This window comes from Athene noctua, chromosome 7, assembly GCF_965140245.1.
Source record: "Athene noctua chromosome 7, bAthNoc1.hap1.1, whole genome shotgun sequence".
In the NCBI taxonomy this organism is placed as follows: Eukaryota; Metazoa; Chordata; class Aves; order Strigiformes; family Strigidae; genus Athene; species Athene noctua.
The window spans coordinates 9,529,342-9,556,296 of record NC_134043.1 but is presented as its reverse complement, the minus strand read 5'-3'; the positions used below and the strand labels follow the sequence as shown (position 1 = coordinate 9,556,296).

Genomic DNA, 26,955 nt, shown 5'->3' with positions numbered 1-26,955 from the left:
GCTGAACTCTACCCTACGGATGGGGGCCATCCTGGATGGGTGGTTCTCAAAAACACAAACCAAATTCCCCAAACCCACCTAAAACTCCTTATGCAGTCCCAAAATACTTTCATACAGGAGAAGGTGATTGTAGGACATTAAAAAGATGTGAACAGACCTGTGCAGCTCACAGGAGCCCCACACCATTGCCTCCCTAGTAAAAAATAACCTCTTAAACAGTAAATCACAGAATTTTCTTCCTCCCATTCTCCATCTTTGACATAGTTAACCCTTAACTATTTTCTATATCAAGGAACGATCTCATCAGGACTACTATTTAGAGAGATCCCCCACAAAGCTACCCTCACCTGGCACTTTGGAGTACTGTCCCCTGCATTTTGTATACTGAAGTATGTTTTTATGTCCTTCACTTGGACAAAACCCAGTGGCCACCATCAAAGCACAGTGACTTCAAATCCTTTCCCCTGTCAGGTTTCCCCATCTCTGTGCACAGTGGTGCACTGCAACAATAAACTCTAACTCATAAAAACCCCTCTACTGAAAAGGTTTTGCTGAGGGGGTTATTTAACATTTAGAGGAGCATGGGAGAGCAGAAATAATGTTACAGTGTTCATAACCACCTATTTACAACATGTGTGGGTCATTAAAATGTCCAGTGTTGCAACAATTACTAATATTTATGTGGTTATATAATGTTGTTTAATGTTTTTACCATTATTCACCCTTTCATTAATCTCTTACGTGAGGCTCTTAAAATATAAGCATGTAAACTACTCTTGCAATTAAGTCTGCATTAATCAACAAAGGAACTATAATTGCATTAAGATGCTGCACTGAGTTTACCGTCAAAAGAGGAAGGGGGTGTGGTGCTTGGGGAACACAAACCAAAAAAAAATATCAAAAATAGGAGAATGATCAACAAGAAGGGCTGTTTATGAACAACGGTCTGTAAAACACCACAGAAAAGTCCCTGCCAAAAGCTCTGTTCAGAAACAGAGAACTCTCATTCTCTGCTTTTGGCTGCAAGGCCTCCACAAGGTTTTCACAGCTGGGCTGCCACAGCCTGATAATGATTCATGAGCCAAGACTACTCCTGCTCTGCTTACTCTTCTGATGACATCCCCCAATTAGTAGGCAGCAAGCAGTAATCCTTCTCTCTCTATCCTTGTGTAAAAGATGGTCCACAGTCATATGACAATACAACATAGTTTAGGGTATAGTCCTGGGTTTAGGGTATAAGCCCCTGGAAACGGGTTTGCATCTCAGTAATATTTGATGTGCACCAGGATACAGTTTCCCCTTGCACTTGAGAAGAGTTGGTGAAAGGCACCGAAATCAAGGGGGAGAGCAAGTCAGGAATTGCTGGGTTTCAGAAGAGTCCAAAGCATGCAGCTGGGAGGAAGCTGTTGTAAATACAAGACCCTGTTCTAGAGTTTCCAAATTGAAAACAATTCTACTTGCATCATTGGGAATTGCAAACAAATCAACAGCCTTTTATTTGATGATTCAAAATATATCCCATCAACTACACTCAGAAGTCTTCAAGAGTCATGCTAGATTTATTTCTGACCCAGGATCCTGGACTGAGTGTTTGTTAGGGTGTATGCATAGTATCTGAATAATTTTGCATACATCTGCCACAAAAGCAGTGGAACCAAGGGCTAATAAAAAACAGTCTTACCGCTTTCATAATTATTGCAGCTTTTTTTGAGAAGGAGAAAAGAAGGCAAAATGTATAAAGGTTTCTTTCAGAGGATTCAACACATCTAGAAAGTACCATAACAAAACACATGGTCCCGACACATGTTTTCTCTCATCTCTGTGTTTGCTTTTTTTCATTTTGGCTTGGGCTTAAGGATTGTAAAACAGAGTAGAGGTGCTGAGCTAGAAGTATGATAAGGGACTAGGTGGACAATGTCCTCTGAGCAAAAGAATCCATGTGGTCCTTCGTGGTCTCCTCTCCAGCTTAGCCAGATCTTGTGGCTGGGTTGTGTGTGAACCAGTAACCTGTTCTTAGCAACTTTATGTAATAGTTGACAGCAAAAGGTAAAACACTTGTTAAATATTGAAATTACTCAGATAAATGTGGCGTAATGTTACTTATTTTGGAACTGTAGCGTGTAATAAAGTATTGCTAAATGCTGAAAAACTGGTAGGCATGTCACTTATGATCATGGTGACAGGCACCTCAGACAGATGATAGAGAACATACTGTAATCACATATCGAGGCAGCATTGAAAACATCAGGATGCCACACAGTGATTAATGTCTATGGCTTTTTTGGCTCTATTTAATAGAAGACTTACCCAGCCTCCAGCTGTTAGCATTTATATGCTGCTCGCTCAGAATATTAACTGTTTATTAGACATCTTAAACAGGATGTTCTACAGGAACACACTTAAATGACAAATATGTATTGGAAAACGTCTTTAAATTACGATATCCAGTGACACTAATAGATATTCTTTGTGCTTTACAAGCTACTCTTTTCACTTATGTCTCTGTATTTGTTATCCATAATATTGCTTTGCTGATAGTTTAATTATATAAAGGCCAGATTATTTTACTACTAGATTGATTATAGAAAAGGATTTGATTAGAAAAGGACAAATGAAATGCAATCATTTCGTCTAGTTCTGAATAAAATCTAATGACACTGGAAAAAAAGTAATTTAATGATGAAACTTTGGATAGATATTTCACTATGGGAGAGAAATGGGCATCTTAGAATGACAAAACACTTAACCTTTTTTCTTTCCAGGTACAGGAATATTTTTAGGGGATTTTTAAAGTTTTTTTAAAAAAAATCTTTATACATACGTTTTTTAAAAAATTGCACTCTGCTTTTTTGCTGATACACACACAGTGAGCATAGCAGCTCTTCAGTAGGTCTGTCTGACTTACAGACAATAAGCAACACAGCGAAGGATAAAAGAAATGTACTTTGCACAAAAATGGCAGTCTCCAAGATGCAAAAGAAGAGACAGTGATCTGGACACTGTGGAAGATTGCTTCAGGGGATTAGTAATGAGGAAAAAAGAAAATCTGTTTTGAGCTGCTGATTCAAATAGAGCCTCATCAGTAGTGACAAAGAGTCACTACTAGCCCCTTGACTCTGTGCAATGAGTTTATCATAGCAGTTCAATTTTCAGTGGAAAATTATCAACATTACCAAGAAAAACCTGCCACTTCTGGGGAGCTGCTGCAGAGAGGCAAGCAGGAAAGGGAATGCAGATTGAAAACAGACTAATAACTCCCATCAAAAGGTGACACTTTAATGACTAAAACTCTTTGATAGGGAAGAATAAGGGAACTTGCATTGCCACTGCTTATGCTGGATCTGTATTTTTTAGTAATACAAGACATCTCTGCAGAGTCATTAAACCAGCACCACTCTAATTACGCACCAGTGATTAAGCAGATGTGACACTGCGCGAGGAAAATGTTTGATAAACGATCCAGGTGTCTAAATTTGTAAGAGTACACTTAGCAGTGTGAATTGAGGGACAGTGGAGCTTAGACGAACAGGGAAGCTTTTGATTTCAGCCATACAATCTGCCTCTGTAATGTTATGATCTCCTGAAAGGATCACTGGCCACCTTGTCAACAGACAACTCGGCACAGGAACATTTCCCATTGCTGTCTGCCAAGTATACACCAACAAACTTACTGAGTCTTCTGCTCTGTTTTCAGCTTTTTATTCTACTTCCATAGGAATAATCATTGCTGGAATTCACTTCATTTACCTCTAACACTCTTAGCTTTTGACTGTGTACAGGAAGGAGCTTTGCAGGAAAAAAAAGTCTTTATTTGTCTCTGTTCCACACATAACTGTTAAATGGTTGCTTAAATATTACCCATTTTGGATCAGTTTCCCACATTTCTAACTAAGAATAGGTATCTAGAGCTCTCTCAGTCTGTGTGACTTAAGGATGAATCAGTTCCATATAAAGCCGAGATAAGAGCAATGTTGTGAAAAGAAGCGATGCTTGCAGCGTGAAGCAGCCTGTCCATACTGATCCATCGTTACTTGGCAAGACTGGTTTAGCATAATGGCCTGAATAGCTTGTCATGTTGGCATTACACTTGACATCGTATGAGCCAAATACTTGCAGCCAAAAGTATATGAATTCATCTGTGAGGAAACTCAAGTCTTGTCATTAAAGTCAAGTTTTATAGGCAGGGATGTCCAAGCAGCTGCTTGTATTCAAGGGATACACTGAAGGCAATACATAGGCCTGACACAGTTAATCCTCTACATAGCCAGGCAAGCACTCACATACACATGGATAAGAGGGAAAATGCTTCTGCAATACTTTGTGGTTTGTACTTTAGAGTAATAATACTTTGTCGTTTGTACTTTACAGTAATTCATCTTTTCACCCCCTTTTAATTGTGTCTGCCAGCCTTTTTTGGGCTAAGAGGTACCTGGAGGCACATCCCAGTATAGAAGGGTGCAGCTTGTACAAAGGGAGCCTCACACACACCCCATCAAAATACAATACTCTCCTCCCTTCGCCTTCATCTTTACATTGACCTAGGAAGTCAGCATCAAATTCTTTCTCCTGAGCTTCTACTCTCCTCTTTATAGTTCGAGGAGTTAGAAGAAAAGGTCACCAGGGGCTTTATGTTTTGAAAGGAGAAATCTGTATCAGCAAAGGCCAGGAACAGACCAGGAATAAAATCAGCTTTTGCCAAAGACCACTGATGAAAATGAGTCATCCTTTTGGGTCTGCAGGTGCAGAAGATTTTACTAAATTAAAAATACAGGGATTAACAATAACAGCCAGTGGTCTGTATGGAGTATTTATGAGGAAAGATTGACAAGCCACGTGTTTATGCTGCAAAACCCTGATAAACGAGAATTACAGGGTAGGATATAAGTGGTATCACTGAGAATAACAGCAGCAAGCAAAGCAAAAGAAAATGTAGACTAAGGCATTAAAGCATTTCTTAGCAATTACTTTTAGTCAGAAACATATGCAAACTACTCACTAGATACTATTTATTGGTCAAGAATAATAATCCCCAATCATCTAGTTTGCCATAAAAGGAAAATCTTCATACGATTTTTGAACACTTCTCCCCTTTTCCAATAGCGAAAAGCTCTCAACATTTTGCGTAACATACTCTCATTTTATAAAATCTTTTATAATAGACACCAGGTAGATTCACCAGCACATATGCCAGGCATGATCCTTCAAATGGCCTGAACAAAGCATGGACTATAGCCAACAACATATCCTCCAACATCTTGCTTATTTACATGTAGGAATAAAACAACAAATAACTTCAGCCAGAAATCATGCACTGACAGAGGAATGGATTACACTTTCCATTTATACATAATCTAGTCTAGGTTATAAATATATTTTCTGTAACCTTTAAATATTGTACTCTCTCACTCCTGTTGCAGGAAAAAATGTTAGACGACTTCCACTAAATAGTAAGTAAATAATATATTACTTACAAAAGTTGTATTTTCCAATAATAATGTAGTTGTATTTGTTTCTACATTCAGTTCAACAACATGTCCATTCCTATTTTTATACACCACTGTTGTATCTGCAACAACAAAGGTATTAACAGTTAACAAACATATTGAGTATTTAATACTTCTGTAGAGAAAACCAGCATATTAAGGTTATTAGAATATTACAATATGTAAACAAGATTGAGAGAAGCATTGCACTCATGATATCTACCTTTGTTGATCTCCCTCACGAGCTTCAAAAATACCAGTTTATGCCTTATAGCATGCTGACCTCACTGAAAAATATTTCACTTAAATGGAAACATTTTCTGTGGCAAAAATATATCCAGTATAATTGCTGTGAATGAAGTGACATCTTGAATATAAAACCTTGGTAGCACTGTCAGTCTGACACTTTAATGTCCAACCATATGCACTAGGAAAAGGGTCATACACAAAAGTAAATTTTTGCAAAGAAAAAAGCCTTTACTGGACACCATATTCACATATCTCCTTAGAAGTGATTCTAACAAAACTTCTGTACTATTCTGTATCTCCGGTAACAGGATTGACAAATACATGTACTGTATCTTAAGACAGTCCATGTCCTGTGCAATTAGTGCTGGGCCACAGAATACTAGATCATCACATAAACTGAATGTTAGCAAAGGAGGGTTAAAGCTAAATAGGTCCATTTGTAGAACATATAAAACACTGTGGGATGAACTGTCTTTTTTTTTTTTTCCTTCTACCACCAACTTTATTTATAAATTTCCATAAAAATATAATCTAATACACCTGAACTAAAGAAAAAAAATTACATAATTAGTTGTGACTCCGATGAAAAAGGCTTTGTATCTGTATCAGTACCTGTAAAATTACCAAGAAATACAACTACATTAGCCTTGATTTAAAACGAGAATTGGTTCCAAATTTCCCCCTATTTCTAAAAAAAGATTGAATAGATTGGCTGCTGATTCTTTCATGTTATTTAAAACCCATGTAAGAGATTTATATTTAATCAAATGAAACTTTTGTTATAAAAATGAAGAAAGCATAAGAAAAGTTCTAAATTAAGCCTAAAGGAAACACAAAAGAACTTTACTAACCCTCAGTAATGTCTGAGAAATTCATTACAGATCCCTGAATTTTATGAAGTGGGAAGTAAACACGACTAGAGAAAAAGGTTATGCTATCATAAAAAATATGCTTCGTTTATTCAGAAAAATGAAGCTGTATTTTAATTGACTCCACAGAAACTCCAGATATACAGCACTAGAGAATATCCTCTGGTATGTTCTGTAAAATTAATGAAGCCTCATTTGAAGAGCTTACAAAGCTATTTTAGGATCATGGCTGGGAAGTGGGGTGGGATTGATGGAGTTTAGCACTATTATCAGAGCTACAGTTTAGGAAGGAAAATTAGATTGTGAAGTGTAGAATTAACAGTAACTTCTTATAAAGAAAAAGATTTCAAATATTCATTTTGAATAAAAAGTAGTAACACTGTATAAAGTTATTTTGGTTTCAGGTTTCTAGTTACTACAGAATATTAAAGTTCTTGCAACTTCTTGTAAGGTTTATTTCATGTATTCTTTTAGGTACCCTAGCACTGAAAAGAACTGTCCCCAATTATGAGTAAACCATAATGTGAGAAATGGCACATATAACCCAGAAACATAGAACAGCTGTCAACAACTAGCTTGTTCCTTCCCACCACTCGAACAGTGCTCTGAAGAATGCATTTTTGGTCTATAGGTGAGACTAACATGATACCCAAATCCAAACAACAGTATCAGAATATAACTCCTTCCCAGTTATCTACTTTTCCACATCCCACCTACATTTGGCCAATAGGATTTATAGCATCATGCCACATTAACTAATCCTACCATGAACATTTCACCCAAATAAAGAATTTGCCCTTAAAATTGTTAACAGGACCGTGAGTTAAATGTACAGTCCTAGTGCTTTTCTTGCAAGTCATACGCATGGTGTGAAATGGCATTTGGAATAGCAAATACTGTGAATGACATAAATTAAAGCCTTTGTTCTCAAGTTAGAAGAGAATTTATTCAAATGATCAAAACGGAAAACTGAGCCAGACCTCTTCAAAAGACACACTTTACTGGACAGTAATTATACCTCTCACTGAACTTGGGCTTTCATCTCTATATTGGATTCAGTAGTTAACTCCTGAAGTGCATAAATTAAATGAACACTTGCAAAATGCATGGATATTCTCAGATGAAAGACGGTATCAAAATATCACGCAAGCGTTGAGCATAAAGACAGTCTTCAAAAATAATCATATTGATTTATATGGAAGTCTCACTTCAATCAATAGCTTGTCAGGCTGGACAACGTGATAGTTGATGGTCACACAACACAATGATGATTTTTTTCATTGATAGCTCAAACGTAAATAAGAGCTATAACATACATTTGTTTTGAGATTTTTGTTACCTAGAGTCAAAAAGTCTACAAAAGAAAGTAATACCTAGTCCTTAAAATTGTCCATTTACACAACTGGTTGATTTAGTTTATTATTTTGGAATCTTTGTCACAAAAAAGTTTGAGGATCCCTGACACTTCACAAAGCCATTCAGAGAAGGAGAACTCCTACTTCAAAGAAATTTTCGTTTAATTTAAAACAAAGAGTAGTATCATGTAAAAGCCTCTAGGCTGTGCACAAACTGCAGCACTGAAAAGCCACATTACCCATCTAAGGACATCATAGAAAGCATTCTGTGTTCAGCAAAGGAGAATGTGAAGAAGCCTCTATAAAGAACATGTGTTATCAAGTCACCAGCCCTGGACGATGTACACAAAACAGTCATTGAAAATTTCCTACTTGTAATAGTTCTCAAATTTCTGAAAACTTTGGAAGCTCCAGACCACTGGATGACAGTTTATTCTGTGCTACTAAAAGGTGAAGACAGACAACCAAAGGTCTGTACATAAGCTATTCTCACATCAGTCCCAAATAAAACAGTGGCACCATAAATCCAGGATTCTTCCTACAAAATACTGTCTAGCAATATCATTAATATCTGATAGCATTTTATGGAACACAGATCTTGTTAAATAAACTTTGACAGGGTTATGTTTGATATTGGCAACTATGCTGAAACTGTATATTGGGTTTATTTCAAGGTATTTGATTTATTTTACAACACCGTGGTTCCAAAGCTTACATTAAACAGAATTAACTGGAAACACATTAGAAGTATTAAAAATAGTATCACTAAGAAAAATAAAGAGGAAGACAGGGTACTCCTACAAAGTGATCAGTCTCATCTGGTTAAATAGTCATTACTGTACACAGAAAACTCGAAGAACAGTGATGATAAGAAAAGCTTATGGGTTTATACAGATAATTACTGTACTATGTATTCTCAATGACAAAAAGAGTTAATGCAATTTTTCACCGTAAGTATTATAGATCACAAGTAAAAGTCCTAGAGTGATTTTAACTCTGCTCACACCACTCATGAGATTGACAGTATTATAAAATGTCCAGTTCCTGGAATGCACACTGTAAGAACTGGAAATGAGTAAAGAGGAATACTAAGAAATTGGCAGTGTAACTCTGGATCAGAAGGCAATCGAAAATGCAAGGTTGGAATGGTTAAAACCATTCAGGTTAACAGAGGGAAAGTTCAAAGACATCTAGGTCATATAGATACATAGTCAGGGAAACGTTGACAACAGGTATGGAGGCTGGGACGTCTGAAAGAGCTCAGCAAAGGAGATGACAGAATCAGCAGCCCTGGGAGTTTTTTTCATAAATATATGCTTTAGATCTTTATGTCAAGAATTAGTTTAGTCTGAATGTGGGTAAAAATACAAAGGGTTGAGTTTGGAAGGCTGTTGCAATCTCTTCTGGCCTGGAATCTCTGGATTTAACTCCCTCTATTGATTTTCCCATTCCCTTCTGCAATGAATCTTTGGGAATGCAGGATTGTCTGCAAAATATAACTCGTGTTTGTAGCTCTGTGCTAAGACAATTTTAATAGAAATCTCAAACCTTGGGTTTTTTTAGTTGACTGCTTGTGGGATCAAGGAATATTTATTCTTCATTCTGATACATAATTTGTCTCCTGTTTGTGCCTTCTACTCCACTTTCCTACAGACTATCAAATATTGATCTCAGCCACAGATGGGATACTGGGGTTGGTTAGTGCTGCAGCGGCATTCAGAGAATCGACATGGGAATATGCCTGGTATGATGCTCAAAGGCACAGTGTCAAAACTCCACAAATCTCAGAAGAGAAATTCTTCCCCAGCAGACAAAATGGACTACCCCTCCTTCTCCCCTCCCCTGCCTTACCCTGCAGCAGGTGGTTTAGTTTACCTGCTGAGATGGCTCTGGTACTGCTTACCAAATTGATTCGCTCAATTGCAGGGGTTTCAACAAAGAATGCCATAAATATGTTTCCTGTTCTCTGTACTGCATATTTAAGGTTTTTCATCAGAACTGTATGTCTAGTTTAATTAAAGTCATTGGGTTTGTTAGAAAACAAACGTCATGTCTGCCTGAATAAGAAAACAAACTTGGTGATTCAGGCAGACAGAAAAAGGTACAGTAGGCTCAGCTGTTATTATAGATAACTATCTTTTGGAAGAAGTTATTTCACCTTGATTTTGAGCTTATTTCTAAAGCTGACTCTGAGGGACAGTGCCTAGTGGACATGCAGCTCTGTAGATCAAACCAGCTGCCGAACTTTTCTGGCTTTCACAAATAATGCAATATTAAATATCACATGAAAACAAACTCTAAACCCAAAATTCTTCTGTGATTATCACAGCATAATGATTTCACCTGAGTCAGCAACATAAATATTATATCCTTTTGCAGAATTATACTAGCTACAGAACCAACAATAATTTTATTATTGTGAGGCTAAATGTCAAAATTCTTATGCTATTGTTTATTTTTAAAAGTAAATTTTTTCATCATGTGCTCTTATCTCTAGGCAAAGAAGGTGGAACACATGTTCTGCTGTAATGATTAATCCATACAATTTAAATCACAGTTTGGATGTATATATCAATGTCATAAATATCACCCTCAGTGATGCAACTATGACGTCGACATGGCATCATCATAATCTCAGGTCTTTTTTAAAATGAAAGCAGCATTTTATATAAATAGTTTTACTAAGGCTATTGTTCCGGTTTTAGGTTCAACACTGGTAAAGGTTCTGCTCAAGAACAGGATATGGGTTGTTGGCAGGAGATGCAGCCCTGTACTGTGCCTGACCTAATATATACTCCAAGGAATGTCAAAGTACAGGCAAAATATCATAAAATGCGAAGAAATCAATGCAAAACTTTCATATTTGACAAGCAGCTTGATCCCCATCAATTCTGCAATAACTTCTTTAGCCTCATTTATTGAATTTACCCTCATTTATTGAACTGACAACTCTGCCATGTCCTAAATGCTACAGAATTTATTTGCAGCACTCACTGTTCCAACTAGCTTCACACGGCATCATATATGTTCACACATATCTAAAAAAAAATTCAGGCCCTTTTAAATTAAAATTAAAAATTATGTATTATGTGGGGGGAAAAAAACGGACTAATTCCCATCCTTATAAATACATTACCATCACTGAAAATCAAGTCCTGAATTGTGCTAGTGTAAGAATTTGGCCCAGGGTCTACATGGTCTTTAACAATTTAGCTTTCTGAAAGCAGGACACTGAATGGTGGTGGTTTATCTGATGAGTATAAATTCTGATTTCACATGTCACTGAAATTAAGCAACTCATGCTGTAATTTAAGTTACACAGACTGGGTTGAAAGGGCAAGTTACCATATACTTTAAAGCAAATCTAAATTGTGACTAAAATTCCATATTCCAAACTTTAAAAACTTACTATTGTTTAGAGCCAGCCTCTATTATCTTTACTCAAAATTACTGTATCTGTAAGCAATGCTATGAGAAGTGATATCTAGACTGCAATTGATTTGTCAAATAAATCATCTAATTATTTCAAACAAGTTGTGCAACGTTAGTTCACTGAACTGTTTCTTTATTCTCTTTCACTAGTGTTTCCCAAATGAACATTAATTATTCTTTTATCAACTTGAAGAACAAGATTTACCTACAGAGATCCACTGCACCTTACTTCACAAGTATACAATTAATATTAAGTAAGGCAACTATTTCCTCAAAAACCAACCTTTTCCTTGTTTACAGATGAACAAGCCTGTTGTGTTAGAAACTTTATTACATAGCATTGCTTTCCTGCTTCAAAGAATTAGAAAAGACAATACAAAAGGTAACAGATAAAGAAGATGTACAAAAAGCTGAAGTGATCTGCTGCAGGTCACAGGCCATCAATAGCACGTTGAGGAACTTAAGTCTCAATTTTTAGTCCAACGTGCAATATTGATTCAACTTTCTAGTAGCTGAAAGTTTCCTTCTTCTATTGGTGGTATCTGCATATTCATACCTGTACATGAGACAAAAAGCTCCAGGCTACTTACCATATAATTATTTTTTATTCTCTCACTAGTCACTCCAAGAGTCTCCCTGTGTGCCTTAAACTCTTGACACACTTATTAACTGCATATTTCAGCTGTAAGTCAAGAGAAAGCTAGTCATGTCCTACATGTGAATGAACAAAGGTGATCTGAAATGTTTTGACATTTCTGTAGGCCTCTAAATCTGGGATATATTATAAGAGATCACAGATCAAAAGAGATATAAGGCATGACCGGTCAACTAAGAGTCATCTGTGTTGTACTTGGAAAGATCCAACAGCTTCAGGAACAAGTGGGGTTTGCCTGATAAAGCATAAAAGCTGGAAAACTGCCCTGCATGGACTCTGAGAATTTGTGAAAACTTAAGGAGGCAACATAGGCTCACTAAAGCCACAGGAGTTAGGAGATTCCTATACCTAAGCCTCCAATATTCTCTGCATGCTTCCTCTTAGCCATGCAAGAGTTGTGTTTCTACCAGTGGGCTTATTTTATTGAATTTTATTCTATCCTGTTCACAGAGTTTTAAAGCTGTGAATTTTAACCTGTGAATACATACCTTGTTTTTCCTCTAGCCTTTAATAATCATCATAGCAATCCAAGCTTACTATAAAACCAAAAGCTGTGTAGTTTATAAATCCACATTAGCACCATGTTCACTGAAACTACCTTGAATAATCTCTGCAAATGCTAACATCTTGTCAAAGTAACAGAATGAAGAGTACTTCTTTGGAGAAAGAAACCCTAATTCCTACTAAATTCACAGTACTGTTAACGTAAATTTTGTTTGCCAAACAAAAGTACTTTGGTAGAATATTTGCTAATTTTGATTCTTTGTTGATAATAAAGAATATTATTTCATGGTAACTCCTGAGATAAACTTGTGTGGATCCATCAATTTCAATAGAGACATGCCAAGTCCAACTTGCTAGGACCTGTCTCAGTAGTGTTTTAGATATTACTAATATTGATATTAAATAGTTTGAAGAAAAAGCTGATTTATAAAGAAGGTAAACGGAGCACAGGCAGCTAAATGCTGGCTAATTTGTACATAGCACTGTAAATCTTAGCCTAAACAAGTTGCCTAAATGAGCCCAGAAGTACGAGGCACTGACATTCTTTTAAGTATTCATATCCTAACCCCCCCTCAGTTACAAACGATGAGCATTACAGAAATCTGATGGACTTTTGTCCACTTTGTTTTCTCTATTCCCATGATAACACAGAACACAGACACAAATCTGGGGCTTTTCCCTATCCAGCGAGTACCATAGCAAGAGGAGTAGATACACCCTCCTGTAACTCTAGCAGAGCCTGCCTTTTGCTTGGCGGGAGGAGGCTCAGCTGATGACCCCCAGACTCCTGTTTGAGGGAAGGGCCCAAGAAGTTTGCTGGGGATACAGCAGCATCAGTACTTAGGCAGTTTTGTAAATAAAAAACCATTGGATATTATGGCAATCTATCAAACAGTCTTGAGAGCATAAGTAGCAAGAAAAACTGAAGGAAAGAGAAAGAGAGACATCCAAGAAAAGCTTAACAATCTGCTTAACAATATCTAGAATACAAAGGCCTCAGGGCAGTCTTCTGAAATTACCAACAGTGTTAACCTGAAGACTGTAAATGCTTGTTTTCCCATTGAAAATATTTACTAAGTTTCATTTTGTTTAACTAAAATTCTGCTTTGCAGCACAAACAGCAGCATTAGCAAGCCAGAGTCCTCTTTTCCCCATATTTTACATCTTTTTAAAATACAAATATGAGACAAGGTTGATACCTTGCTGTCAACACAAACGTCAATCAGTGCTTGCTGTACACAGTACTATTAGAACTGCAGATGGCATTTCATTAAATTGATTATAGAAAATGTCATGCTAATTAAAATAGAGAATGCTTTCTGTTTTAATGAACAGGAGGTGCTAGACAAATCTTTGTCTAATTAAGTGTTTGCTAATTAAATAAAATAGTCATTTACAAAGATATTACAGATACAGACCAAATTTCAATATGTCAGATAAATCATGTGTCAGCTGAGCAAGATTTCCACTGCTTTTCTAAAAATTTAGGCTCTTTTTAGTAGTACTTCCAAGAAAACATTTATTCTGAACTAGTTTTACAATGTAAAATGTGACCCTTCCAGTCAATCTTTAATTATATAGAAGATGACCTACTCAAAATGGCTTGCAAAGTTGTAGACACAGGTAATTCCTGTCCTTTCTGACTTCTGCAGGTCTCCACTTCCATTTTCCTTCTATGTCAAACACCAACTAACCAAAACCAAGGTGGAGATCTTATGGCACAGTAGCTACAGAAACGGAAGTAGCACAGTCACGGAGGCACCACACAAGCAAATTAGCTTTGCTGAGAATGTGGACTTCTCAGTTACGACACAGAGATATATTAACGTGAAGATAGAGCCTGAGAGAGCAGATCTCCACTGTTACGCTGATATGGGTGGATTAATCAGCCTAATCAAAATCAACATGGATCTTTTTTTAAATTATGCTTATTGCATGTTGTATAATTGTGCAGAAAGGAGTAACTAGCACAAATTGGGAGTGCAGGCATTTGCACAAAACCTATCCTCCTACCTTCTTCAACTTCAGAATAAAGTGATCAGGCACTCTGAATTGACACGCAAAATTCAAATGCCCATCCATAATCAATATATCTTCCTCTTTTCCTAATCTTGTTGTTGGATATCATACTAAGACATACTCAACTCATGCTGATTTTCAGTGGTCCCCATTACTTTTGTATATTATTAATGTATAAAAATCCTCAACTCTTCTCAACAGTCACTATTCACTTATAAAATTGCAGATTTCTTCCATATCATACAATCGCACATGATTAGGCCTCATTATTACAACTGCTGATATCCCCATGCCAGCATTTCAGATGGGACAGAGGAAGTGGACAGCTCTTGAATATTAACAAATCCACTGGGCGATTTACAAGAAAAAAAATACAATAGTGAAATATATAGTGCACTTAAACCAAGTCTTCTTGAGTTTGAACTGAAGCCCGTGAGGAAATATTAATTTTAGAGCTGTGGAAGGCGGTAAGGTGGACAGTGACCATCAGCCACAGGTGGTAATGTCTGTGATGAGCTCAGCTGGAAGAACATGACCGTCTGCTGCCTAAGCAAGTCACTTCTATACATGTTGAAAAGATGTAAACACAAAAGAGCTGAATTACTTCACAAAGACGACAAAGATATAGCTAGACAGACTGAAATGTGTGTAATCACAGAGAATGTAGCTGAATAAAGTTCCAGTGACTGTACTAGAGTTCTACCGAGACACACTGTGGAATTCAGATGTGCCGTCAACTTAGTTATAACATAAAAACTAAACTATCTCACCCGGGTTTCTGAAAGATATATTCCTCTTCTGTGTACTGCCATGATAACAAAAAGTTGTTCTAATTTAGGTATTTCCACATTTTTCCTACAGGTTTACCCATTTATTAACAGGTAACTTAAATTCCAACCCCCTGAGGGCTTGGCTCATTCCATCCATGGCAGATGGCAGAAATAGCTTGCTGGAGCTATTTCTCCTCCAGTCTTGTTAGATGAAGTAAAAGCTCTTTCTTCTTCAGTCTTCCCGGATGGAGAAATCTTCCTGCAGTTTTCTTCTATGCCCCTGGGACTCTGCTTGGGAGCAAGCATAGCACCTCTACACCTGCTCACTCAGACTTCCCAAATCCAGGCTACCTCAGAAGGGTCGGTCTCATTTTCTCCATTTCAAGAGTACACTCACAATAACACAGCTACAGCTGAGCTCCAGCCTTCTGAAACAGTCAACACACCATGTGACAGCAAGACGTTAACTTACACCATTAAAGGAGCTGTCTAACAATTCTAAAAACATGAAAGAAAATAGGAGCTATGCCATAATTAATCTCCTATCAGGAGTAATAAAGGTCTTCTTCACTTTTAGAACACAACTGGACAAAACACTACAAAGCAAATGAATAAAAATAAATGAAAATGCACAGATCTAAGTGTGTACTAGCATAAACGGAAGGCAGTTATCTAACCCAAAGAGCAGTCAGTTGATGGACTAAAACACAAGACTTGACTATTTCTGCAATTTGTTTTGAACGCTTTCCCCATTCCACTTTTTTTCTAATGCAGAAATCTCCATCTGTATTTCTGTTATTACTGGGAGGAAAATGTTAGGGATATTCATTTCCCCCCCCTAGAGCAAAGCTCTAAACATGATTTCATGGCGTTAAAAGCTAGGATAATGGACTTGAGTCTATTAGTCCATTTCAATTTGTTTGAAATGCAATTAACAGTAAATCAGTACCAAGAGAAAGAGGAGAGGAAGGGAAGTATTCACGACAGAGCCTTCCTAATAGGCTACATCACTGCTCACGTGCCACACAACTCTAGTAAGGTCCACCAGGTTATTACTCCTAGATATCTTCTGGTACCTATACTTTTATTTAGCTGTTCTCTCTGTAAAAAAATAATACATAGGGACTTATAATTAGAAAATGTACTGTACATAAGGTGCTAAAAAAACTGATGCGGAAGAGTAGGGAAAGTTATACCAGCACTTTGGTTTTCTCATCTCACATTGAGCAGTGATGGTGAAATGTCAGACATTGTTGTAGATGTAATCTTGCCAGCACAGAACATTCAATCTTTTCCTAAATTTCCCACAAAATTGCTCAGCTTTTCCAACTACATGGAAACATTTTTGGTTAAAAATAATAATAAAAAAAAAATCTGTGGTTGCTCTCTTGCATTTCACCAAGGACCATTACTGCATTCAGCTTGGCAATGGACTCAGCCAGCTGTTGCCCAAATAACACACACGTCCCTGGACTATTGAGAAAAGTACGGAACAAATTCTCAGTCTCAGTCACACATCCTATCCCATCTTCTTCCCCAGAGAGATAATCAGGTATCTCAATACAGCAGCACTTCTCTGACAGCCTTGGCAGTTGACCTTTCTGCTGAGACTGTCAAGAAGAGGAGCCAGACGGGATGCGGATGACTCTGATTTGGAGTCGCCAGCGTGGCCCAGACCAGATTTCACACAGATTACTGAATTGGCAAGGCTGCACTTTGGATAAGATACAGTGATTTCAAGGAAAAGATTTATATGTTTCTCTACTCCTATATAATGACAATTCTCAAATAAAACTGGGTATTTCAACCTGCAATAGAAATGTGAACTTCGTATGCCTTTCAAACACTCCTGAGAGCTCACCAGCATTCCTACTTCTGTGGTGCTCTAGAGATGCATTTCACAGACAAGCCCAAAATTTAAAATTCAATGGCTATGTACATATCACAATAAAAAAAAAACCCAGTCCCTGGAGCTGTTGTAGGGCTGCAGTTTGCTCACCTCCTTTTGACCACATGAAGGTATCTCTGCAAGCTGATTCAGGCAGAGCTGATGGCTCAATGCCTACCATCACACTCAGGCTGTGGGCTTGCAGTGAAAAGATGGCAAGCATAATATTGAAGTGGCCTCAGGGCTGTCCTTAACAAGCTGTGTAATGCAACTCTCGAGAATCTGGCACTCCCAGCAGAGCACAATGAGGACCTGGCATTGGATTTCCGGGTTTACACTGACAATGCCGATGCTTATTATTTACCGCTCTTCAGCTAATTGTTGTAGTGGAAATTATGCTAAATCCAGTACAGCCTCTAGTAAATGTATCTTGAAGAAAATATAATCAAAACAAAGGATACAGAGCATGTGACTATGCAATGCAATATCTAAACCCTAAGTGAGAGAAAGGATAGTCTAGAATCTGATTATCTGCTACTGAAAAAACCTGTAGATGGTTTTGTGGAAAATAAGTATTCACAAGCACTTGAAATGTGAAATAAATATACTATTATATTAGTTTTACACAGATCTTATCATATGCTTCATTCAGGATGGGACTCATAACTCTCCAACTTTAATCAACGAAATCAGAGGAAAATATATTATTTCCCAAAAGAAAATATGCATACCAATCCCATTAAATACCGATTTTCAGAGTATGATAGTAGCAAACAACATTCCCATTCAGTGCTCTATTTTCCTTAGTTTTTAATGACTATTCACTTCTTCAGAACAAGCTTTCTACTGTAGTGAAAATGTCAGCAAAAGGTATGTCCACGGCTCAAAGTCTGAGCCTCAATCTCTAGAAATAGTTATGTCATCAACTGGATGGTGATAATGTACACCATTTGAGATGTGGATCATGCAGAGGAAAGGATTGCTAATTATCTGTAAAAATCAAACCCCTCTGTTTTTTATTACTTTGTGTGTAGGTCTGAGAGTATCTGCGAAGTATTGAGTAGCAAAAGATAAAAGTTTGTGATATTAGATATGTAGTTTAAATCTACTCTAAAACTGACTTATAGGTAACAATAAGACATATTTATCAGCTACCAATTTGTTGTCACTGAAAATGAAATTAAATTTAAAAATATGACACTGAATAATAACAAAGTATCTCTGTGCAATAGAAATGCTTCTTATTTTAATAAGTATTCATCATTATGGCAGTTGGTACAAAAAATTCAGTAAGCCACTAGTGCATTTACTCTCAGCGCTTTTCAGCAAGATATTTACCATGTGCTTCAATTTCATTGCACTGAATCCAACAGCTTTGCTAGAATTTAGACATTTTTGTTAAAATCCTGACTGTACTGGAGTTAATGAGAGTTTTGTTCACAGTGCAGTGGACCCATAATTTAGCAGGTGCAACTATATGTCACAGCACTACACAACTGACAGGACTTGTGTTTTTTTATTTTATACTACCAAAGGATAAAGAACATTTTCTAAGTTATAAAAATAAACAAAGGTAGGAAATTTTCTGTTCACAATTATTTAACCTGATCCTTCCAAAATAGCAGGTGTCTCATTCTGATTTACGAGAAACACATGTTGATTAAATGAAGATCATTAACTCTTGAGAATTATCATGCAACCAGTAACATATAAATCACACCAAGGCACTGTTTTGTGGTTTTATTTGTACCTGTTTATGAACCTAAAATACCAGTCTGTATTAAATTATTGATACTAATCACTCATGTGGACTTTGAATAGAAATTAGACATTCAAAAGTCACATGTGCCTTTGAATAGAAATCAGACATTCAAAAGTCACATGTGCCATTAAAATTTTTGCCCAGATATACTAAATCCTGTGTATATAAATTTAACTTATGAAATGAAAGCACTTAAGAGGTCTTGCTTTCGTATGTGTTCATTACCTACCATACTACTGGAGTTCTTAGGAAATACCCATGATAGCTAATTTGAAAATTAAATGGTGAGTGTGTGAGTGTGTAGGTCTCTAATCAACATAGATATGGAAACACAGATTTGGCACCAATATTTGAAAACACTGGCAGAATTTCCTTTGGCATTCACTTCTTTGGATATCATTGTCTAGTCTGTACATGTAATTCCACTGGTCTGCTGAAGCGTGGGGAATTAGACAGGCAGTGCCAGTAACTGTGTAGGATCAGCAGGACAGTGCTTACCTTGACCCAGCGGGTCCTGTCCCATATGGCACACCCAGGGCAAGCTCCATAAGAGCAGAAAGAAGGTCTGGAGGATGGAATGACCCCAGAAACAGTCTTATCCTCAGGATGCAACAGAAAACTCCTATGTAAGCCCAAACTCATACAAACTGAGGGATGGAAATATATCAACTAAAGCCCCTTGTACTGGCCTGGAAAGGCTTCTGACTTTAGTTTGGAGCACTTGCCAACAGATTTTTATTTGGCTCACAAATGAAGTCTTAGTTCCAAAGGGAAAGTGACACAAGCAATTAAGTATCCATCTTAAGGTCATTTTAACTTTTACTTCTTCCTGAATTACAAAGGTGATGTGTCATGGTTTAACCCCAGCTAGTAACTAAGCACCACACAGCTGCTCGCTCACTCCCCACTGGTGGGATCAGGGAGAGAATAAGAAGGGTAAAAGTGAGAAAACTCATGGGTTGAGATAAAGACAGTTTAACACATAAAGCAAAAGTCACGCACACAAAGCAGAACAAGGAATTCATTCACCACTTCCCATCAGCAGGCAGGTGTTCAGCCATCCCCAGGAAAGCCGGGCTCCATCTCACATAACGGTGCCTTGGGAAGACAAACGCTATCATTCCAAATGTCTCCACTTCCTCCTCCTACCCCCAGCTTTATAAGATGAGCATGACCCCATATGGTCTGGGATATCCTGGGGTCAGTTGGGGTCAGCTGTCCCGGCTGTGTCCCCTCCCAGTTTCTTGTGCACTCCCAGTCACCTCACTGGTGGGGTGGGGTGAGAAGCAGAAAAGGTCTTGAGGCTGTGTAAGCACTGCTCAGCAGTAACTATAGCATCCCTGAATCATCAATACTGTTTCCAGCACAAATCCAAAACATAGCCCCCTACTAGCTACTGTGGAGACGATTAATCCCAACCAGAACCAACACAATATGTTAGTTAGGGACATTTTGTGCAGATCATCTATGCAATTAATTTAAAATAAAATGTAGCAAAATAGTGATAGTACAAGAAGAAAAATCAAGGAAAGGTTGAAAAATGGCATTCTTGGCAACCCAGCAACTGTTCTTTAACAGCATAAACACCTAGTGGTGATCTGACTGCATGTTACCCACAAAAGGAGGAGCACAGATCTGCTCCAGGTGTGATGTGCAACTGAAACAATAGAACTTTTCTCCATGCTTTAGTCATACATTAGTTTCAGAGAGTAAACTATGGTTCCAAATGTATCCTAGAGATTATTCCTGGGAATTACACTGCTTACCAGCTTCTGATCAGATAATTAATTTTTTATTTTCCATTTGATTTATGCTTCCCTTTCAGATTAACATTGTTGTTGATTTTATTAGTTTCTGGTTTTCCCTAGGTAAAAGCATATTTTTTTCATTGAATGCTAACTTTTTTAGTAAATCTATACCTGCTCAACAACTGCTTCACATCTAGAAATTATTATATTAAAAGTTCAACACAACTGTTTGAGATTTTTCCTTTTTGAACCCAAAAAACCCAGGAGAATAGATGGAAGGATTCAATATGCTAAAGGATGAAAGGTGAAAAATATATACCCAGTGCTCATGATCTAATTATTTTTTAAAAATGATCCAGAATAAGCACCACTATGTCATGAGGAAACACTAAACAGAAACATCCTTGCTTTTTCTCCTCTACTTCATTACCAAAGATGTATTACAGGGTAAGTAAGAAGGGTGGAGCCACAAATATTAACAGGAATGAAATTTGTTTTGGTGTAACTGTGCTTCAGCAGAACATCCATACTTCAAAATTAAATATTTTGTTTTGAAATAATATTAAATACCTTGCTAAATGAAAGATCTTATATTTGTTTACGTTTATTCATTTTTATTATTTTTATTAAATATTTTATAGTATTTTATGATAAACGTTAAACCTCCCCTATGAGGACAGGCTGAGAGAGTTGGGGTGATTCAGCCTGGAGATGAGAAGGCTCCGGGGAGACCTTATAGCAGCCTCCCAGTACTTGAAGGGGGCTACAGGGAAGATGGGGACGGACTCTTGATCAGTGAGTGTAGGGACAGGACAAGAGGTAACGGTATTAAACTGAAAGAGGGTAGATTTAGATTAGATCTAAGGAGGAAAATCTTTATTGCGAGGGTGGCAAGGCCCTGGCACAGGTTGCCCAGAGAAGCTGTGGCTGCCCCCTCCCTGGAAATATTCAAGGCCAGGTTAGATGGGACTTTGAGCAACCTGGTCTAGTGGAAGGTGTCCCTGCCCATGGCAGGGGGTTGGAACTAGGTGATCGTTAAGGTCCCTTCTAACCTAAACCATTCTATGATTCTATGATAGGATTCTATGATTTTCTTGATGCTAATTTGTCAATCAGATTTTGTTCTATTATTTTCATTTTCTGTGCAGTTAAAAAAAACACTTCATGCTCCAAATTGGAACAGAGACAGAAATACTCCATTTTTTTCCAAATGCAAATCACTTTTAGTAGTTCTAAACGTGAATTTTATTCCAGTTTACAGTTTGAAACTGTAGTCACTGCAGGAAAGCTACTTAACAGTTCCACACAGTCATCTGCAGTACATGAAGTAGATTTTGTCTTCCAAATTATATATTCCAAGTACATAAAGGCTGGACAGTCAGAACTGATGTAAATAGAATAAACTGCATTCATTATATGCAGTAGATTCAGAGATTTCAAGGCCAAAATGGCCCATTATGGCCTTTTATCCTGAATTCTTTCAGAGCACAGATTACAGGATTTCAACCTGCAATTCTGGCACCAGGCCTATAATTTCCTGTTGGGTTTTCTTTTATAGAAAGCATACAGACTTGCTTTAAACACTTTAATGCAGAATCCACTGTATCTCTTGATATTATAATATGAGTTGACAAAGGAGAAAAACAAATCCTACCGTGATGCCATTAACACCTTACTTAGAGAAAGACCTTTCACTATAAAAATGCCTGGGGGAATAATCAATAAAACAAATCTATGTAATTTTACAGTATAATGTGAAACACACTAAGTAAATGCCAGAACTTAGAGACTATTCTGCTCTGTTCTGTGGAGCACACAACTTCTGCCTGAATCCAGTCCGTTTCATGGAAACAATTCACTATCAGGGTAAAAATACAAAATTGTATCTAAATTTATCCAGCATACTGAAAACATACCTGTGGGGACTGACCCTATGCTGTTGCCTCAGCACTTCGCCATTCAAGGTCACAGCACAACTGCTTCAACTACTTCCCCCTCACCCATTATAGGGAACAGCCTTAAATATTGCCCTTTGATTATTATAGCTTTGCACAGAGGAAACATGTTTGTGTTATATATTACACATATTAAGAAGCAAATGGTTATATTTGCAAGTCCATCAGGATCTGTGCTTTCCAAAACAGTAAAGAGCTCAGAAAAATACAGTTTAAAAAATTATGGAAGCAGGTTTTCTTTAAAAATCCCTACCCAGCAATGCTGACAGAGACTTACACGTTCAGCTGTTGCTGCCCTCCTCAGACCCATGGGAAGGTTTTGGACTCACAAGTGCCAGCAAATACGGATCCAGCCAACAGGGCTGTAACCACCTGTAAGGCTGGGCTACACCTCACAGCTGCACAGCACACACTACTGACAGCACAGAGCCAGGGAGGCTGCAAGGGACAGCATAAAACCATGAATTGCTTACAAAAAAAAAAAGGAATGTTAAAAATAAAAAATATCCGGCACTTCCTTATTGCCTCATGTCTCCCACCAAAACAGCCTACAGGAACCATGTAGAGGCTTCCTCCACCACTGTAGGTCAGAATTCAAGAAACCTTTGCACTCTATACTGAACAGTCACACTACACGTCTTTAAATGGACCTGTGCCAAAGGCACAGACATGCACAATATCAAAAACAGGTTTTCATAACGTACTGTGAAATCTTTTCTATGTAGAGAGAAAAAAAGGGCAGCATACATTCAGCTTCTCAACATCCTTTTTTTGCCCCTCACATTTTCAGCAGCAGTACCTTTTACTAAGGCTCCATTTAGTGATACTATTTAAGTTTTCAGGGCTACACCTATTCTGAATATGTAGAGTTGGTTCATTTTGACTTTGAAAATACATTTTGTGCTCAAGCCACTGAAAGTCACAGGTAATGCGATCCAATGATGTATCTAAATACCGATTACTCAATTTCTATTACTTTAATTAAGATGTGCATATAAATTTCTGTGCCCCATAAAAACTCACACGTATTCCATCTGCACAGAGAGCAAACATTCCTTTTTCTGCAGTGACACTTTCCCTAAATATAAACCCCAAATCAGTAACAACATTACTATTACTGTAACATTTATTTACAGCTTAGACAAAAAATGTATTGGATCAGCTTTAAAGGCACAGCCCTGCAGGGGAACAGAGGTATTCCACTTTTTTCCCTCCAAGAAAAGAACCCATAAATGGAGTTTCCTAGGAAGGAAACAACTTCCTAAGAAGAAAATAGCTACTACATTTGAGGATGAATGTCTTCTTCCAAGCAGATGCCTAGTTTGGGCCAAGAACCCTTGGCCTGATGCCAATGACTCTAAGATAAAGACTTTTCACATCACTTACTCAGCAGAAGGGCAGAGGAAGAAAGCTTCCAAGCTCCCTGGAGTGAAATATCAGCACTATGAGTCTGTGCTCAGTGATGAGGACATGCTTGCCACACTTGGATTTGGGGGAAGGAGAGAGAAGTGCCTTAATCCTCACTTAAAAAAAAAATAGCTAGCTCTTGGCAAGAGCAGGTTACTTACTCCCTACAGCAAGGAAAGCAGCTGGGAAGAAACTGTAACTTTCAAAATATTTGAAACTCATCACTGAGAAAGTCTGGCACAGCTTGGCTCTGGCTCTTACTGCAGGACTTTTATCACTATTTTTCCTACTTATAGGAAAAATATTGTGAGTATACACCAAATAATCATTATTTTTGGTAAAAAGCAGTAATTACAGGAGTACTTATGAAGCCTAATTTTATTTTTAGCTATGAAAATACAGGCAAAAAGCTATCATCCATGCTTCTGCAGTCTTATAGCTAATTAAACACTCTTCTAAAATATCACAAGGCAATGTACAAAACTGTAATGTAATAAATAACCTGCATTTTGTTTTTTCTAACATGATAGCTTTTTAAGACAATAAGCCTTTGAAGTCTTGCAACACAAAGTTATTTCCAAGTACTGGGTTTTCAGGTACTACTTCTAATTTGTATCTGGGATTGTGTTGCATTTATTTTTCACTTGTACAATAGACAGTTGATTACACATACACCTGAGGGGGGATAAACAGTACAATTCTAGCACATCCTAACATAGTTAGGATGTTAAAATGATGTGGAATCTAATACCATACAATATATTTTTTACATATTTGATCAGACAATTTATGTTCATTGTAAATACAATACAAAAGTCCTACAAATAATTACCAAATGGTAAATATTAGCTAAATTTTGTGGACCATGTCACGATTTCCTTTATCCTTGTAGAAGAGGTAATATAATGCTCATCGTTTGAGAGGATACTCATCCCATTGTGAAGCTCTTGTACTGTATGCCTGATAAGATAGTATCCATACACTGAACTTTCAGTATGTCATATTAACATAAATGACATCTTTTAATAATGTGATTATATGTCACATACAAAGAAAATAATATCAATTCCACAAATTCATATACAGGTCATTTTTCAAAAAAATAAAGTTCACATAACCTAAATGTGAAGCAAATTATTCTCTTCTAAGTAGCAATTGAAAAATGTAATGCCTACTAAAGTCATGATTCTCATGAGAAAGAAGCCAGTGTGGTATTAAGCATTGTAAGACTAAGCAGCCACTGACATGGCTGGCCAAGCAGAGGCATGAGCATGGGCTTGTAGGGAGGATGGAGAAGGACAGCAGTCGCAGTGGCCCAGGCACATCTCTCTGGGAAGGGCTCATCTCTCAGACCAGATCCTGAACATGGGCTCACCTGGCACAGCACCAATCACTCAATCTAGATCATGCATTCAGATGGATTTATTTGTGCACTAGCAATGCTGGCCAAACTAATATATAATTAATCAATATAATACACAATGTTTCCAAAAGTGCAAAAATAGTGAAATTTTCCTTTAAATAGGTTTTTCTTTCGTAATTATATATCGGTGATTTTTTGGTAAATGTTAAATGAATCATTTCAATTATATGTGGGTTTAGAGGAAATATTAAAATATTTAAAAGCTTAGTTATCAGGGTAACTTCTGACTAATAAGGCACAGAAGCAAAAAAATGAGAGTAAACCCCAACACAGACAAGGGCAGTACTTTCTACATCACTTATACTGTATCCACATTCAGAGTATTTTCCTGTCACACAGAGCTTCAGCTATACACAACTTCAGCTATAAAAGCACCCTGCCTAGCTTTGAGATAGAAAAAATTTCCCTCAATGCCTTGGGTACAGAAACAGATCTCTCTACATAGTACTTTATTCTACAGCTGCTCATGGTGCCATTGGCAGTGATGGAAGTGCACTCTGATGTCTTCATTAGACGGTAGTAAAAATTCTAGTGTCCAGGAGCATTAAAACAAGTCATATTTTTCATTTGGACAGCAAATAAGATGACCAATATTTCTAATTCAGTTATTATGATAGGTTTATTTACATCTCTGCATCCTTACATTGGTAATATACTGTAATAAAGATTGAACTCATATACACAAAATATTTGAGCTCAGATAGCAAGCTCAGGAAGTCATTCCTTCCCAGAAAAGGAGCACTAGAAGAGGGATTCTGCATTGCATTTCATGGGAGAAATTGTTGTCAAGTCTGCAAGAATGCATAGGAAAACATTTTTATAGCTTTCCTTCCACAGACATTTTTGCTGTAAGAGATGCTCTTTCCAATAGCTGTAGGTTTGATCAAGCATAAAGTCAAAGCACTTACTATTAGTCTAACCCTTGGTTCACTTCTTTTTATTTTTCTTCTTTTTTTCACCAGGTTTGGTTCTATTTACAGCTTTTTTTTTCTTTTTTTTTTTCCCAGATAAACTGAAGGCTGGGAGATAAATGGGTAAAAACACTTTACTGAGTCAGTTACCTGAAGACAATTTCAGAGCAACTCGTACAGTCAGAGACCAGAGACACTCACACTGGTCCCAAAAGGGACTGTTAAAGTAATCTAGCCTGACCTCTTACACATCATATTAATAAATTAAACTAATAAAAAAGCCAGAAATTCTTCAAACAAGTCAGAAGACATATCTATGCAAAGCAGAGAGTACCTTAGAGGAACATGTTTAACAGTAATAAAAGGTGTGCACATTTTTATACCCTAGTACCTCATTAATATTATGAAGGTATTCGTATATTGAACTTTTTTAGAGAAGATCATATGAACTCATCAAAGATGACATAAGAACTGATAAGAAATAATTTTAATCAGAGTTTGCTAGACATAGTAATAAAGGAGAAT

General features: G+C 37.2%; 1 protein-coding gene across 3 annotated transcripts in view; it reads right to left on the bottom strand.

Annotated features, from left to right (window-relative positions):
- Positions 1-26,955, bottom strand: part of DPP10 (dipeptidyl peptidase like 10) — a 556,222-nt gene that overhangs the window by 153,269 nt on the left and 375,998 nt on the right. For 2 of the 3 annotated variants that reach the window (XM_074910324.1, XM_074910323.1), the window contains exon 4: positions 5,472-5,566. The exons of the other annotated variant lie outside the window; for it this stretch is intronic. In XM_074910324.1, the coding sequence (XP_074766425.1) occupies positions 5,472-5,566 (95 nt within the window). The remainder of the gene's footprint in view (positions 1-5,471; positions 5,567-26,955) is intronic. 3 annotated transcript variants of the gene reach the window in all.